This window comes from Sesamum indicum, linkage group LG7 (genome assembly GCF_000512975.1).
Source record: "Sesamum indicum cultivar Zhongzhi No. 13 linkage group LG7, S_indicum_v1.0, whole genome shotgun sequence".
In the NCBI taxonomy this organism is placed as follows: Eukaryota; Viridiplantae; Streptophyta; class Magnoliopsida; order Lamiales; family Pedaliaceae; genus Sesamum; species Sesamum indicum.
In genome coordinates, this window is record NC_026151.1 from 5,333,233 (window position 1) to 5,351,211 (window position 17,979).

The 17,979-nt window shown below is 32.7% G+C and overlaps 2 protein-coding genes across 2 annotated transcripts; one reads left to right on the plus strand and one right to left on the minus strand.

The window, feature by feature from the left end:
- On the plus strand, positions 3,612–9,510 carry LOC105166346 (transcriptional regulator STERILE APETALA). Its single transcript, XM_011085668.2, has 3 exons — positions 3,612–3,897; positions 8,024–8,564; positions 8,725–9,510. Exons 1-3 carry the CDS (start codon positions 3,676–3,678, stop codon positions 9,312–9,314), a joined length of 1,353 nt encoding a protein of 450 aa, XP_011083970.1. The 5' UTR covers positions 3,612–3,675; the 3' UTR covers positions 9,315–9,510.
- Positions 11,397–17,410, minus strand: LOC105166347 (leucine aminopeptidase 2, chloroplastic-like). The gene is made up of 10 exons (XM_011085669.2): positions 17,146–17,410; positions 16,186–16,600; positions 15,892–16,086; positions 15,521–15,746; positions 15,273–15,399; positions 14,974–15,069; positions 13,817–13,894; positions 13,321–13,381; positions 12,624–12,811; positions 11,397–11,830 (listed from the first exon to the last, which is right to left on the minus strand). Exons 1-10 carry the CDS (start codon positions 17,383–17,385, stop codon positions 11,702–11,704), a joined length of 1,755 nt encoding a protein of 584 aa, XP_011083971.1. The 5' UTR covers positions 17,386–17,410; the 3' UTR covers positions 11,397–11,701.

A 17,979-nucleotide genomic window follows, 5' to 3' on the forward strand; every position in this document is an offset into this window, starting at 1 on the left:
GAAAAACAGTTATAAATGACGCAGTGCAAAATTTATGTTGAGATGATAAGTTAATACAAAAAAAAAATAATAAAATGCCAAAGTATAAAAACGATAATGATTCAAATGTAAAATGTAATAAACCCTTTCTAATATATAAATTTAGGAGAGGAGATTTAAAAAATAAAAATTGCCCATCATGCAGACTATTTTCCTTTATAGTACATGTTTAGAATCATTATTTTATTTTTTGTTTTTTTGATAATTTGAGAAATGGATAATACCATAATAATATTTGAATTTAACGGAGAGGAGAAGACATGGCGCGCAAGGGTTCTCGGCTGGGGAAAGGGGTGTAGGGGTTTCTGCCTCTTATTTGCACGCAGACCTCACTCAATTCCTAAACTTATCTCTTGGATCCTCAATTTTGTCTTCCCCATTGATCTTGGAAAAATTGCATAACTACCCCCCATATTAAAGTAAAATTGCTTGAAATTTCTTGTTTTAATTTTATAGTATAAAACACCCTTGTAATTTTTTAAGTCTTGTGTAGAACTTTCTCTCTGTCACAAACTAATAGAGCTAAATCTCACTCGCTTGTGCTAAGAATGGACTAATATGTTTTATATGCTATAGACTATTTTGACCCTCTATTTTCTATTAAATAAAAAAGTAATTTTAAAAAATAAATTATATCTTTTCTTTTTTTTATCTCTTCTTCCCCACTCTCACCATGCCTGCTTCCTCCCCGCTCCCATCATGGTTGTATTGCTCCCCGTCTCTATTCATTGAGGCCAATGCCACCCCAACCCTGCCCCACCGCCCAAAATCGCTGCCAACAATGGGGGCCATGGCCTTGGCCACAACTTTTAGGGCAACAAAGGGCGCCCTCATCCCTAAAAATAAAGGTGATGTACGAAAAAGAGGACTGGCCATCACCTCACCTTGAAAAAGGAGGGTGATGCCACCACCCTCTGTATAAACTGACTTAAACATCAAAGTGTTAACCTTTATCTTACAGAGTTAGTCCCCTGTTGATTTTAGAATTTCTCTAAAAATCTTTCGACCCTTGTGGTGCGGCTAAATTTGACACGCATCAAATTTAATGTCTAAAAATTTTTAAATTAAAAGAAATATCATGAATTTAATATGTAAAAAAAAATTACATATTAAAAAACTTACAATTTGGCAAGGCATATTTTCTATATTAAAAAAAAAAACCATGTCCGAAATTTTCATATTAAAAAAAATACCATGAATATAATATTTCATATTAAAAAATGTATGAAATTTACGTACGAATAAAATACTTTTAATATGTCTAAATTTGCATATTAAAAAGAATACCATGAATTTTCATATAGCATGATTAAAAAATTTCATATACCATGATTAAAGAAAAAATACCATTCCAAATATACCATGATTAATGGAATACAATCAAGTTTGATCAACGCATTTTGAGGTGTAAATCAACATTATACTTCGACAATCAAATATTCCAAAAAAATATCATCTAACCCACCATTAATTTCTCCGACACGTTGCGCATCAGGCAAGTCAAAAACCTTGAGCTTCATCGTTATGAAAGCAAGAATTACATACTACCAAAGTCAAAATATTATTGTCCTCTAAAAAAAAAGTAAAAAAAAATTATAGGATTCAAGTATTAGGAAACTTGTGTATATTATTCGGACAACATTCGCAGTCTCCAAGTATCGAACAATAGTTTAGGGCTTATAAATTTGGAATTACGGAATTAAATTTGTTAATGTAAGTAAGAGGGACATAAATGACCAACTTTATCCACAAAATAGACAAATCACACAACTAATAAGCCAAAATAAATCCCACGAAATAAACAATTTATAATTAATTCTAAACTTTTTGATCCTATCATCTATTTAATCAAATACTCAAAGTATATGAGGCTAATTTCATAGTTAATTTTATTTTCTTGCAACAAACGGGATATATAGGGTTATGAATAAAGAATCATTTTATAGTTAATATCTTGACCCATGTGATATGTCAAAATATCAAAACTTCCTCTGTTGAAATTTTTAATATAAAAAATCATTCTTATATTATGAATAAAGAATCACACCGCCTCCGGGTTAATTTGAGTCTATTTTTTTTTAAATAATGACTAAAATACCCCTTCTAATCAACTGGTCAAACTAAATCTGCTAATATATAATTCTTTTTATTTATAATATATTTTCTATAACTATAAAATATATTTATAATATATATAATTATAATTTATAAAAAATTTCAATATAATAATTATAATCCCTTACCCCCCTCACCCCCCACCCTACCCATCTTCTTCCCCTCCCTAACCCCGACCTCCTCCCCCTTCCTTCTCGCCCCTTATTGCCCATCTAGGCGACGCAGATCACCCGAAGTGGCATCGCCCTCGCTGGAGATGGGCGATGGGCGTCGCCCAGGTGTGAGGGGGTGCGGTCAGCAGCGCCGCCGCAGCTGTATTTATTTTTTTCAATATATAAATTATTTTTTAATTAATTTAATTAAAATAATATTTTATTATATAAATAATTATTATATAAAATAATATTTTATTATTAATAAATAAATAAAATATTATATATATTAGATGTGAGATAAGAGCAAAATATCATAAAAATAAAGGTACTTTCATTCATAATCAAAGTGCGTGTGGCCCAATTTATGCATGGAGGAGTTTTTTTCAACTTTATTTTATATCATAGGGGGGTATTTGATACTTTAATTTTCATAGGAGGTTTTTTGAACATTCCTATTATCATAGAGGGGGGTCTTTAGATTTTTTCTGAGATATATATAGATTCATATTTTATTCTTGAAAAGATCATTATATTTCTGCTTCAAACAAATTGTTGCATCTAATCTATAGGAATAATTGCACTTTCCTCTTATGAAATTTAGTGTAATTATACGTAAATTTTATGTTATTTAGAAAATTATATTTAGCACTCCTAGAATATGTTTGTCTAACAAATAAATACCTTTATTAATTAAAATTCAACGAATTTACTGATATTAATAAAAAAAATTAGAAAAAAATTTCTATTAATCCACAGTTGATTTATTATTGACTTATTACAGATCAAATAAATCTTTTTATAACCAAATTACCCTCATATGTCTTCACACATTAATGCATGTGAAGAGGTCTATCTTTTCTATTATAAATGTAGTTTAGTCCAAAAAAATTATTTGACCTGAAATAAGTTAATAATCAATCAATTGAAGGTAAATATCAATTTTTATTCAATTTTTTATTAATATCAACAAATTCAATAAATTTTAATTAATATATAATTATCCTAATTTATATCTCAATAGTTGAACAGAACAAAACAAAACAGTGAATTCATTTAAGACAGAACAGTAAACTAAACTTACTTAGTGCACTCAGCTTTTTTCCCATGAAAACTTGTGCAAGTGGCTCCAAAACCCCTATTTTTAAACATTGACCCACAACTTTCAGCTGCTCATTTGGCTTTATCATGCGGAAATTTTGTCTCTCTCTAATAAAATAAATCAATCATTTATTAGTATTATTATTGTAAATTCTTGTCTCTATATTTATGCATATATATATATATTAACCAAATGAAGCTCTCTCTGCTGTATCCATAATCTTCAAACACTTACTTTCGTGTGTCTCTATCTCTCTGTTACATACATATGTCAACGTCATCTTCCGAAGAAGTTGAAGGAGGAGATGGCGGCGGCGGCGGCGGCGGTGGTGATTTTGAAGGGCCTTCTTCTCGAAGAAGAATGATGAGATCAAGCAATGGGGTTTGGCCAGAGCCGTTTGTGGAAGCGCTTGCATTCCAAGTAGCGGCGGATACGTCTCTCATTGTCGGCCGACTGGCTGCTGCACAGGCTCTGTTCAACGTTTTTCAGGTACCCCTCTTTTGAACTCTAGACGGCCGCCCTTTGTCTGCGTACGTTGTCATCAGTGCTTACCCACACAAAAAAACACACTTTGGTTGTGCAAGAAAGAGAAATTAAAGGGTTTGGAGGTTTTAATGATTGTGGAAGTTGAGCATTCATTGAGTAAAAGCAAATCCCTTTTGAATTATGTCGCACACAGTAATTAAGTGAGTGAGTCTATAATCTTTGACCAAATCATGCACCTTATATAACATCAAACCTTGAGCCCAGACATGCTCTACATTCATTGCAAGATTTGATCTTACATCGTGTTTGGAGGAAAATTATAACTTGAATCGAGTTCGGCTGGACTCAAAACTAATCATACAGTGAGTGCAATATATTTGTCGTATGATTGATATAGTATTAGAAGAAAATGACCACACTTGTTATGTGATTGATCTGATTCGATCAAACTTGATTCCAATAAAAATTTTCTCATATTTGTATTCTAGATTTGGAAATTATTTGATTTTTCTGTTTTAATTTTATTACCTCAACTTCATATTGGATCATCAGGCGACTCCAATTTTTATATTTTTGAATTATACTTTGATAAATTTAATATTTTCTTGGACTTCTTACAAGTATAGTTATCGATGAAGACAAATGATGTAAGAATCTTTCAAGTGTTTTTCTGTCCATGTAGTGTTGGTTGAGTGTGGAAGGTTGAGGTCAAAGGGTATGTCCCTTTAAGACTACTTTTAAACCAGACAGACACAAAACATATTACATTTGTTTTTTAGCTATCAAGGGCAAAACCCCAGAAACTCTTTTTGTGTCGTAGAAAAGAGAAAATTGCCTATTTTGGGACTGACTTTTTCATCCGATCTTGACATGAAAAAGCACTCTTTTGGTTTCTAGACTTTCTTTCCCTTTCTTTGGATGACCCCTTTTCATCAGCTCTGAAATTCCGACCACCTTTTTGACTGCAAACCTTTTCTTCCCCCTTGGGCTGCTTTCTCTGTCTACAGACACCCCCTCGAGGCCACCTCTGAAAGGATTGATTCTTTATATCTTAGTCCAATAGAATATACTTGCGGAATAAACAGTGTACAATTTAAAAAAAATAATTAATTATATAATAAGTGTATCACACTTGCATTCGACTGCGGTGATCCTCAAACTTAATGCTGCTATTTTAAATTCGTTTTTGGGTGATAAAGATCAGCTTAACACATACTTGATCACATGTAATCATGGGTTTGTGCATAAAATCATTAGTTTGCAATAAGGAGGTGTACATGTGAAACTCTTTGATTGTTTTTTTTAAGACAGGATTCATTGCATTGTTCTTACAGAACTCGTACACTCAAATTCTGATTTAAATAAATTGATAATTTTCAAACGTAAATTGCATTCAAATGAAACAATAATACACATTTTTTGTTGTTGTTATAAAGACTCAAATTACACATAATTTATCGAATCGAATCGAATGTTTAGTTACTCGAATTAAGAAATATAACCATTTTTTCTTTAAATGAAAAAATCGGTATATTAAAAGAATTAACATTTTCTCACTGCTGCGCGCGAGAGAGAATTCTTATTTCAATAGTCAATGACTTAGGACTCAGTCTACTCAATTCTCACATTACATATTTTCTTTTCTCTTTCTAGGTTTAATTTAGTGAATTACTTGATTGATTTATTAATTTAATAAATGTATAGATAACTAATATAGTTATTTATATACATTAAATAAATATATTAGTTATGTAAATTTATTTATATAATTTTAATACATTTATTTAATTAATAAATATAGAGATAACTAAAATTCATATGCATTATATTGAATATTTATTTACAAAAAATCTGAAAATGAATTAAATTATTGATTAAGCTTGTTTTTAGACAATATAGACTAAAATATCATATTTTAGTATCATCTAAAACTAAAATATGATATATTGATTAATAATTCTAATATATAATGAGTAAATGCATTTTGTCCTGATGGATTGAAACTGTAATGACAAAATTCATATGCATTATATCAAATATTTATTTACAAAAAATTATCAAAATATACTAAATTGTTGATTAAGCTTGTTATTAGATAATATAAATTAAAATACCATATTTTAAATATTTAAAAAATAAAGAATTGAATATTAAGAAACGAGTTAGAAGGAGCGAGAGGACAAAAAATAAAATTAAAAGTAAAATATATAATATAATATTAAAATATATAAAAAAAATTGATTTTTTGATTTAATTCAGACACCGAACAAGAAAAAAATATAATAAAAAAATTAATTATTTAATAAAATCAAGAACTACGATTCAATTTCGGTTCGAACCAAAGTTTTGATTGGATTCAATTTTTGTCTGGACACCCTTGAAAGGGTTTGAAGTGATAGTATAACGGCATTATCCTTTGTGTATTCGTAAAGTTCTTATTACACAAATCAGCTCTCATTTTTTGGAGTAAAGATTTAATTTTTTTTCATTTGTCAAACTGAGATAGCTACGAAACTAAAAGATTTTATTTATAGGGTGTGTGGATATGCGTACTTACTGCTGTTCACAAGTAGCTTTATCGTCTTATTAATAACCTGAATAATTGCGACATTTAAGAGGGGACGTTGTCAGTGTTTGTAGCATATAATGATAAATAATATTATATTACGAGGAAGTTGATAAGGACAGCAGTACACAACTCTCTCTCTCTCTCTCTCTCTCTAAATATATATATATAGCTGTACCAGACAGGTAGAATAAACTATTTATATATATATATATACACACTTCATCTAGTCCTCCGACCTACTTCATTTAGTCTTACCTGTCTGCTCTCTGGCTCCTTCGATTTTCACATCCCTCTCTCCCTCTCTCTCTATACATATACTTGTATGTATATATATTTGTTTATGTATATGCATGTCTCTTATCTTTCCCTCTAGGGCTGCCAGAGAGCATGCCTGTCTAGCATGGAGAAAGTCTTATACATAACATGAGGGAAAAGTACTATGTATATAATGTGATACGAGCAAAAATTATGAAAAATAAAATAGTAAATTATCTTTTATGTTTTGAAAAATGAAGTAAATTAATTACTCCATATTTAAATTATTGATAGAGAGTAGTTTGTTTTATTTTTTGAAATATAAATAGATAATTTGCTAATTTTTTTTTTATAAGTGGTATTTGTTTATTTTACGTGTCACATAAGATAAATTGCATTTAACCCTAAAGCATTATTTCTTGTTTGGGTTCAGTTTTCAGTTTCAAGATCAAGCTGCAGCGACACAATTGTACTTATTATCATTATCATTATGAATAAATTATTAATATTATAAGTACTAAAATGTTAAAAGTTCTTTATCAAAAATAGATGTAAAAAGTTATAACTTAATTTACATGAACGTAAAATATGTCATTTTATGTGGATTTATTACAAATGCTGATGGTTACTATATGATGTTTGTTTTTATAGAGTTAACACGTTTAATCCTTGATATATTTGTGGAAATTCTAGCCCAAAATATCAGGTTGCTCAGATTTGTACTAATTACAGAATAAGTATAATATACTTATAATGTGATCGATGAACAATTTAAAAAGAGTAATTGATCAAATTTTATATTATGTGATTGATTGAGTTTGACTGAATTTGATTTAAATTATAATTTTCGTCGGCATCCCATATAATTCTTTTTTTCCCTAATCCCCCTAGCTAGTATGGTGCTACTTTACTAGCTAGAGCATGAATAAGCACATGGAATACATGAATATGGGGCGGCGCATGAGCTTTTAATCGAGTAAGGGTTGGCATGCCTGCATGATCAGACTGTCATATTTCTTCTTTTAACAAGCATGAGTTTTTTGATGGACGGCTTCCTTCCCAAGGTGGGGAGAGATTTCTTGAAATTAACTTAAATATTGTCAATGTCTCTTAATTAATATTATATTGAGTTCACTTAATTACAGACTCCTTGTTCTTGCATATGATGCAATCATGTTCATCCTTTGATGATGATGATGCTTCATTTAAAACCAAATTCCAAGTTGCCTATGTTAATTATATAGATACAGTGAAAATCATTGTAATTTTGCAATAATTTGAGGTGTGATGAGTGTACGAGTGCAGGTTTGTTCGACATGGCGGGCCGTGTCGCGGTCGGAACTCCTGTGGCAGAACCTCACTCGACGTATATGGAGCGTTGGCGATCTTGCGCACAACACATGGCGTGAGGAGTTTGTCTACCGCCATCGGACAGCCAGCAACTTTCGCAGTCGTAGATGTGTATACAGCAGCATCCACATTCCGATAGATGACAACAACAACAATGACGGCCTCTCTTGTCGGCGTTTGGCGCTCTCCGATCACCACCTTGCTGCTGGCTTCTCAGATGGTGCAGTCCACCTGTTCCACCTTCCGAGTAGGCTCCACTTGTCGACGTTCTTCCCTCACTACCGTGATCGCATTGGCCGCTTCTCTAGTTCCGTCTCCGGGATCATCTTATCCGACATTCGTCTCGTGTTTGCCACTCTGGATGGCGACATCCATTTGACCGTCATTGATGTCGGGATCACGCCTCTACGTAGAGCGTATATGGGCGATGTGGTGAACGACGGTGTTCTAGTCGACTTCACAGGCAGCAACAGGTGGTGGGTTGGCCTCTATGCAGGTGCTTCCAATTCAACATTTGGTTATGCTTAGTCTGGATTATTTGGTTTTAATTTCTTCGTTACCATGAATTTTAAATTCTTCAACTTAAATTTTATACGACTTTGCAACAAGTTACTTATATGCTTGTAGATTTATCCCTTTATTTGAGCCTTCACCAGGTGTTCCAGGCCGCGCGTTTCACATATGGAACAGTGAGACCGAAGAACTAGTTTTCATTGGAGGGACGCTAACCGATCCAGAGGCCGTCATCGGGTGGCACTTACTGACCGAAATGACTGATCTAATCGGCCGCGTTAGAGTAACAAGCCATGAAAACGCGGTAGCGTGCACTAGCCTTAGAGTGATCGTCTTCGACTTAGCTAACCAAGGGATAGTGTTAGTCGAACAAGAGTGGCGTAGGGGTATAACTGTGGCCTCATTCGATGCAAACAACGAATCAACACTTATAACCGACTCACGGGGCACAGCCAGCGTGCGACGGGTAGTCGATCTAGAGGAGATATGCAGGTTCACAATAACGGGTGCCTCCCAACAAAGAGGGAGGATTTTGGGGTGTGTAAATGGAGGGTATGGGGTAGTATTTGGTGGAGGTGTGATTAAGGTTTGGGAGATAGAGCATGGAGGATATCTGTACAGTTTTAGAGAGAGAATAGGAGAGTGCAATGCCCTTACTGCCGATGACAGCTATGTGGCTGCATGTTCTCCTGATGGCATTCTCCATTTGTGGGACTTCAGGCCTCAACATTAATGATATCAACAAATTTTTTCTTCAAGAAATTAGGGTTTTTGTCTGACTGATTGAGGAGGGAATTAGGGTTTCAGGGATTGGTCAATTTTTCTTCTAGTGTTGATTGTTTTGACAGTGATGGGCAGTTCTGCTCACCCAATCAACCTTTTCCTGGATTATTAATGTTATTTTTTCAAAGTCAAGGAAAGAGGTGAGATTTCGCTTTCGTCCTCTTGCACGCTTTTTCGACCACGTTCTTATTTTATGCTGATTTATTTGCCGTTTCTTTTATTCCACTCTAATTATAATATTGAAATCAATAGGAAAAGTGTATGCAGTCTTACTCTTAACTCAGATGCGGACCCAAAACTGTATGCCTTTGAATTAAGTAATGAGATTATATTTTATAGTAAACTGTAGTGTAGAATTAGTGTTTTTTTTTTTAATTTTATGGAGAATACATATAAATAAGTGGTAATTATATTTTTACTCTCTTAATTATTAAATTTTTATATAAATTATTATTACTTTTAAAAAATTATAGACACCACACGTGACAGTCTTTAAAATTCTAAAAATACCTTTATTGATTTAGTCAAATTTTTTAATATGATTTTTCGAAGACAAAAATGTCATAGGGGTGTTTTTGTAATCATCATAAAATATATGAGTATTAATGTAATATATAAAGAGATGAGTAATATGATTTCATATATTTTTTTATTAAATTTCTATATAAAATTATATTTTTTATAATGAAATATTAAATTATTTTATTAATATATTAATAAAATTAATTACTAGATTATGAGTTTAAATTAAAAATTATCACAGTTTCATAAATTATCTAAAATAAAAGATTATTTATATTCTCTATTTTTATTTATAATTAAATTTTATTAAAATTAATAAATAATAATTTAAAATAATTTATGCAGTTTGTATATATAATATTAGAATTAATAAAATAAATAATGTATTTATTAAAAATATTTTAAATTATTAAATTAATTTTATTTTAAAATTATCCACTTTTTCCAATTCTATCACCATGCCCACCCTAAACTCCCATCGGTGCCTTGCCCCCACTGGCCCATTGCGGCTTACTGCCCGTCCCACTTGCCCCCATCCTTCGCGCTCTTATGCTATCGTCCGCCATCAATATATATATAAATATATACAATTAAATATGTCTAATTATTACATATTTATATTTATAATATAAATATATGTATAATTTATTAATTTCAGTAAAATTTAGTTATAAGAAAAAATAGAGAATAAATCTTTTAATTTTAAGAATTTAAAATAATTTATGCAAGTGCGATAATTTTTTAATTTAAATTTATAACCTAATAACTAATTTTTATTAATATATTAATTGAATAATTTAACATTTCAATTATCAAGAAATGTAATTTTATTTAATGTTTCAATAAAAAAAGTATAAAATAATTTAAATTTAAAAAAATGGTATAAATAATAAACAAAAATATATAAAAGGTCGTATTATTCATTCCTATAAAAATTACTGACACCCCTTCTATCTTTAGGTAAATACAGACACACCCCTAAAGATATTTTTGTCATTGAAAAATTAAATTAAAATTTGACCGAATCAATAGCTACATTTTTCGATTTTAAGAACTGTCAGTGTGGTTTCCGTTATTTTTAAAAAGGCAAAGATACTTTGAGTACAAAAGCAATAGGTGAGGAAGTGTAAATATAATTATCCCAATAAACAATATATTTATACTTTAACTATTGTTTCAAAACTGAAAACTGGAAATGAAAAACATAAACAAAAAAGAAAAGAAAGTTCTGCAAATGTTTGCCTTTCTCTTTTTTTTTTTCTTTTTTTTGGCAAATGTAACAACCCCACATTGACAATAACTTGGCTATGGGCAATCTATCAAAATATCATAATTACCCTCAACCTCCCTCTTCCCACCCCCCACCCACCCACCATACCCCAAAATATTACTAATGCCCACCAACTCAAATTTGTTCTTCTACCCTCACTCCACCAACCCAAAAGACAATTTCACCCCCAATCAAACTAGACAAAGCAATATACATTTTTAATTAAAATTCATTTATGTATTTATCCCCACAAATTTGATGAATTTATTATTATGAATTGAAAATCTTGTATCCAAACGCATCTAGTTCAATTTTAAGCACATTTCCTGACGCCCAAATCCATTATATTTGACGCCAAGGGCCAAACACGAAAGAGAGACGGGCAAAAGAGCTTTCATATCTCGACGAGGCAAATGTAGAGCAAAATTTCGAAACAGCACAAAGCCAACCCCCATGGTAGGGGTAGGGCGGCGGCCGCGACTATGTCGTGCTCTTTTCCAACCAACTTTATTCCGAAAATGGGACATGTAAAAAAGAAACTGGAGTTAAGAAGAGTTCTTCAGCACCCATTCTACCAGTGTTGATATACCAAACCCTGTGGCGTTTTTCTTCTTATCGTTCCAAACGGGACCAGCCATGTCGATATGCATCCATTGCACCTTCTCATCGACAAACTGCAGAGAAGCAATTACTCGTCAGACTTGGTCATTTTCAATTATTGTTCTCCTTGATATGGGTATAAACTACTTGATCTTTAACTCAGCTAGGGGGTATAATTAGGCTTGATGTCGAGCTTACTTAGAAAGTAAAAAACTTTGATATTCAACTATTTTCTGAATATTTGAAATAATATACTATTCTTTTCTCATTTCTCATTATTGTTGTGTATTACTTGTCATACGTTTTCAATTTAATTTTGCACAATATTTAAAAGTGTTTTTGCTTTATTAGCGTAAGTAGCTATATTGTTGTTATTTTAATTCAATACATGTTATTTACATTTTAATATTCATATAAATGATGAAAAATCTCACGTTTTTGTTAATTAAAATAATAGTATTGTTAAGTTTTTAATCTATTGTTAATGATATAGTATAGAAAATAAATAAGAATGTCTGTACTTCAGCTAGAGTTAAACTCGTTAAAGAACTGCTCGAGCTCGTATCTATACTTGAGCTAGCGTTCAACTTGTTAAGGACGAGCTGATCCTTACTCAAGGAGCCTTTGCTGGGCTCACGAGCTAGTTCAACTCATCTTGCAACCCTGTCCTATAGCCACATATACACAGGAGTTTCTACCATATCATCTTTAAGCACAAGTTGGGTCTCATCGGGCACTTAAAGCTATTCCAACCAGAGTCTTCTATTTGCTAATTTTATGCATTCTACGAACTTTGTTGACAGACAGCACAACGACTTGATATGCCATCCCATTGAAGGGGAAAAGTAAGGGACAAAGGAAGCTTACCTGCTTCAAGAAAAGAGCGGCAATGATGGCACCACCTTGACGGCCACCTGAATTCACCATATCAGCAACTCCTGATTTCATCGACTCCCAATAACTTTCCTCCAACGGCATCCTCCAAAGCTTTTCTCCACTGGCCTCTGAGGCTCCAAATACCTCTTTCGCCAAGTCTTCACTGGGTGTGAAAATGCCTATTTTTTAATATTTAAGAATAGCAATTAGTTGATTTCTCTGTACCATTACCTCCATCTACTTCAAATATATCTGGAGGAGGGTGTTGCGCAAAGCTTATACATTATCTAAAATATTTTCTAAAATGGCACAGCTTATAAGATGTTATAAAATGTTACTTACCTTTTATAAAAAGAGCTTACAAAATTCAAAATAATATTTTAGGAGCTCAGAAGCTCTTTTAAAAAGTGAGGAATTCCTAACTTTTTCAAAATGTTAACAAACTATCTCAAATTAATTCCAAAATTGACGTCACTAAAATCTTATATGCACTATTATTTTATTTCATCCAAACATTTAAAAAACTTATTCTCAAAAATAAGATTTGAATCTCATAGGTTCTAAAAGTATCTTTTTTGTATATGAGATTATAAGATCTTTTAAATAAATTTAGCCAAACACCCTCTTGATTGTAAACGGAAAGATACATGGTCCATAAAGAAAAGATGGGAGCACTTGCAAAGCCTACCTGCTATAGATGGTCCAAGAGCAACAATACAGGCCCCAGTCAGTGTGGCCAAATCCACTATCTGCACATTTAAGTAAATTTTTGTTTAACTTTCAACTTAAAGTGTGCTATGAAAGCAACATCCCGTTGAGAAATACTGAACAACTTAAAGGTTTTTTTGCTTTGCGTTTCTGTTGAATTCTGTAGCAAGCAAGAGAAAACTCAACATGTAAAATATGATATGCGAAGATAAAAACCAGCTGATTCTACATAGACAAACAACAACGACTCAGCCTTCTCCTGGAACTATTTCAGTGTTTGAAAGTGTGCATACCTCCACACTGTCTGAGAATAAGAAACTATGTAAGGTTTTATGATACGAATATTTTTATTTTTTCCGTTCTGGAGTTAAGTTGTTAGCTCCTCCAAAAACATGGCAATTGAAAGTGACAATAGCATCAGAAAAACAATGATATTCAGCAAGGTTTGAAATGCAAATAAATGTAGCTCAGCGTACCTTCTCTACACCTTGATTACAAGCATAGACTAAAGCATCAGCAAGTGTAAGCCTTCCTTCAGCATCGGTATTTGTTACCTACAAATATATCAACACAAACAACAATAAGAAATGGTACAAGGACAGGCCCCAACCAATCTGCACAATTGTACGATACATGCCAAATGCAAGCCCATGCAGATACTTTTTTGTTGAAGAGAATGCCAAGTTTCAACTGTATTCAAACTAGTGCAGCTAGGCAACCATGTTAGAGTATAACAATAACCTATTGAATTGAAAGAATAGAAAGGTATATCAGGTAATAGCCAAAGAGTGTGTACTATTCATTTGATTTTCTGAATGTAAAATCCTGTTGAGCAAAACATGTAAAGGGAAACCTGATAAAGAAATTATATATTCTATAAATATGCTACAAAGACTGGGAAGCCATGCTAAATGAGGTGGGAGGAAGGGCAAGACAGTGGCCAAATCTCCCAGCCCAGGATTTGCAAACTTCCAAATTTTTATGGATTTCTGTTTGCTCTTTCTAAATACAGTATTTAGTATTTTAAGAGCAAACAATTATAAATGCGTCCATGCAAGCAATGATGTAAAGTGATCAGTGGACAAAAATATCAGGTATACATGAAATTTAGGTATACGACATGCATTTGATTAGTTAAACATATTTCTAAATTCTAATCATTGCGTAGTAAGTGCAGCAAATTGCAAAACTTTATATGAAGGAAAGAAAGCTGTAGCTTTTTTTTCATTTTGTTTTCATTCAACTTATAAGAAAGGTCATGAACAAGAAGACTAAATATGATAAATGCAAAGCAGAAAAAGAGATCAGTCACTCAAGAAACATGTAAGAATCCAAATAATTACACAAAGCAGGAAGAGAGAGGCCCATCATTAATACGGGACATGCCAAGTCCAAATTAATTCAATTTTGAACTCTATCTTTGTTGGACCTAAATCCAGATTCAGTTTTTAATACATCTTACTTAAATTGGTTAGTATAAACCCCACCAATACATGCTGAGAGATAAGAAAATATGACAAAGCTATTCCTCTAACAAAGCAAGCAAGAAAGTCCATGGAAAATTTCAGAAAGATTAAAGAAAAACTAAACAGAAGAAATGGATAATCTATGACCTGTGAAAGTGAGAAATTACCTCAATCGTCTTTCCATTTGAAGCTGTGAGGATGTCCCCAGGTCTCATACCTGTTCCACTTATCATGTTCTCGCAAGCTGCAACAATGAAGTGAACCTGCACAGAAATTATCAATTGTCAGGGTGTCTTTTTTTTTTTCTTATTATTCTGTATCTCTATGTCCCGACAAACTAGAACTTATTTGTGAACATAAGATAGGCAGGACCAAAAGGTAAACACAATTAACTGATAAACTAGGAAATTATACAAGGCTAGCAACCAGTATCTCCTGAGAAGTAGCAAGAAAGAAAATGATCCACCTCTACTCCAGCAGGCTTGATTTGACCGAGAGCTTTTGCAGCACCCAATACTGCTGCTGAGCCTCCCATATCAAATTTCATGAGTTCAATCAAGCAGCCTGCTCCTGTTTTGATATTGTAGCCACCACTGAATCACAGAAAAAATGTCTCAAGACATTTTATGATAAAACAGTTCATGAGCAGAAAAAACATGTTTCGTTTAACAATTAAGAAGGTGAACAACTTTGTTTTCCCAGACATATATTCACCTGTCAAAGGTCAAGCCTTTTCCAACTAAGGCCAGCTTGGTTTTTACTTTGCCATTAGGAGGCTTGTAACATAAATGGATGAAATGTGGAGGATTAGTGGATGCTGCAGCAACGCCTAAATAGGAACCCATTTTCAATTCTTTGCACTGCTCTACATCCAATATTTTTGCAGTAAAAACATCACTGTACTCCGAAGCAATCCTTGAGGCTTCTTCAGCTAGTACTCCTAGAAAATTTACAAAAACCAAAAAAAAAATGAAATAGGGAAAACTTCAAAAGGCCAATCTAACAACAAAAACATACTTCCAGAATAGGAGTATAATGCAAAGATAAGCATAAACTGAACAAAAAAAGAATAGAATATTACGAACCAGGGGTGAGTACATTCGCCGGAGCATTTACAAGCTCTTTCCCAAGGATGATCCCGGAACAAACATGGTCTGCATATTTGAGTTTTTTCTCTATCTCAGGTCCACTGCCAAGACCAATAATGTCCACTGATTTGAGAGCCGGTTTCTGTGATTCTGACTTGAACCTACTATCATCAAAAGTCCCCAAGATAGCTCCTGTTTCATTTCAAAATGTCCAGGAAGTAATACATTAATTAGCAACAAACTATTGCAGGTTTGATTCAAGTATCTTGAAGTCCAAGATGGAAAAAGTACCAGTGGCAATTGCTGAAGCAATAACTGGCTTTGATTCTGCAGGGGTCCTTTCAACAGAAGCAAGTGTGATTGCAACATTACTTGCCTGCGTAGACTTGGCTGCTGCTGCAGTTGCCTCACCAAGATTGCGGTAGGCCACCGTTGCTGATGCAGCTGCTCCAAGCCCAATTAAACCAACCCTTTTAGAACCAAGACCAGGAAGCCTAAGAACTGTTGATTGTCCAGCCTTTCCGGTGAAGTCCTCCTCGGATGAGGCTTCAGATAACAGTCCACCCAACTGCAAATCCAGCTTTTGCAGAATTGAATTCTTGAATTTCGAATTATCATCTTTTGCCATATCCTTTTCAGTGACGCCTACAGCAAGTAAATCTCCTTTCCACTGTACCAAATCGATCTCTTTTGCCGCAAATGAGATCTTACATCATTCCAGAAACATATCAATTCCATCATGTTTCAAAAGCTAATATGCCCATGCAAAAATAAACAGCCAAACACAGAGTTCATTATCTATGGGGGTTAGCTTTCGTGCATATTAACCTCTGTGCTTGAGCCGGCAGAAAAATGTGAAAACATATATAAAACACAGATAACGCCAACTACTTAACTGGGAAAAAGAACTAAACGAATGAAAAGATCTCCAAGGAAACTTCAATCAGAAAACAAAGCTGATAAACACATTTGAATTGAGCCCCGTGGAGAAATTCCTGATTTATAAACATAAAAGGAAAAAAAAAAGCTTCATTGTTTGATGACGAAACCAATGCTCAGAAATCATATACACCAGAACTTCATTCAGAACTTGTCATAAAAATTGACACACTAAACCCATTAATCCAAATGTATCATAATTCACTTGTAGTATAAAGCTCTCAGGATTCCCCTTAAAAACCATATAACATACAAAGTCCGTCAATTCCAACGCATTGTTTAAGAGAGAGAGAGACGTAGAGAAAAGGATACCTTTGGTGGGTCTATCTTGTTTGCTTGAGTGAGGCCAAGGGTGGCCCGAGCAGTGGAGTGAGCCATGCGCTTCGCTTTTCTGGAAGATAAGGGTTTGAAGGCAAAGGAAATATTCAAGATGGGACCAAATCTGAACTTCGTGAAAAGCGAGGGGCAACAATGGCAGTAACGAGAAGGAGATGACGATGAAGTTGAGGCAAGTAGAGTGAGGGAAGTGGAGGCTGCTCTGATGACGGCCATTTTAACGTGCGACCGTTTCGTGACATTTATCTATACTTCTGCACTTATAAAAATAAAAGCCAATTTTCAATATAAATTTTCGGGAAAAATACTAATTTGGTTATTTAAGTTTTTATTTAGAGTTATTTTAATATTTTAAATTTATTTTTTGACTCCGTCATCTTTAAATTTTACTTTTTATCTTATTTTAATTCTTCTGACTATTTTTCAGAAAAAATAGGCCAAATTTAACTCTTTAAAGAGTAAAACGGTCAATAAATTTGATTTATCACTTTAATTCCTTAAATTTGTGGGATTAATGAGCATTATTAAATTTATAATTATAACTAATTTTATAATAGTTTTATTCTCTTCCTATTCTTTAAATTTTGTGTATAAATTACATGTCATTTTAATTAATAAAATATTTATAATTATTAAAAATTTGATAATAATTATTTATTAGAAATATTTAATATATATAGCAATAATTTTAAAATTAGAATAATAGTTAAATATTTTGATAAATAAACTATTGATGACTCGTTAGAAATGCAAGTCTAATGCATTTTGGGGTAGATTTGAAATTTTTTTTTACAATATTTAATATTTAAG

Bases quoted from the DNA above. Each gene is read 5' to 3' on its own strand.
- LOC105166347 (XM_011085669.2), bottom strand. From the start codon at position 17,385: ATGGCCGTCATCAGAGCAGCCTCCACTTCCCTCACTCTACTTGCCTCA. The intron at 16,087-16,185 runs GTACTTTTTCCA...GAAATGAAACAG, and splicing joins TGCTTCAGCAATTGCCACTG to GAGCTATCTTGGGGACTTTT. The intron at 15,747-15,891 runs GTTCGTAATATT...TAAATTTTCTAG, and splicing joins GGCGAATGTACTCACCCCTG to GAGTACTAGCTGAAGAAGCC.
- LOC105166346 (XM_011085668.2), top strand. From the start codon at position 3,676: ATGTCAACGTCATCTTCCGAAGAAGTTGAAGGAGGAGATGGCGGCGGC. The intron at 3,898-8,023 runs GTACCCCTCTTT...GTACGAGTGCAG, and splicing joins CTCTGTTCAACGTTTTTCAG to GTTTGTTCGACATGGCGGGC. The intron at 8,565-8,724 runs GTGCTTCCAATT...AGCCTTCACCAG, and splicing joins GTGGGTTGGCCTCTATGCAG to GTGTTCCAGGCCGCGCGTTT.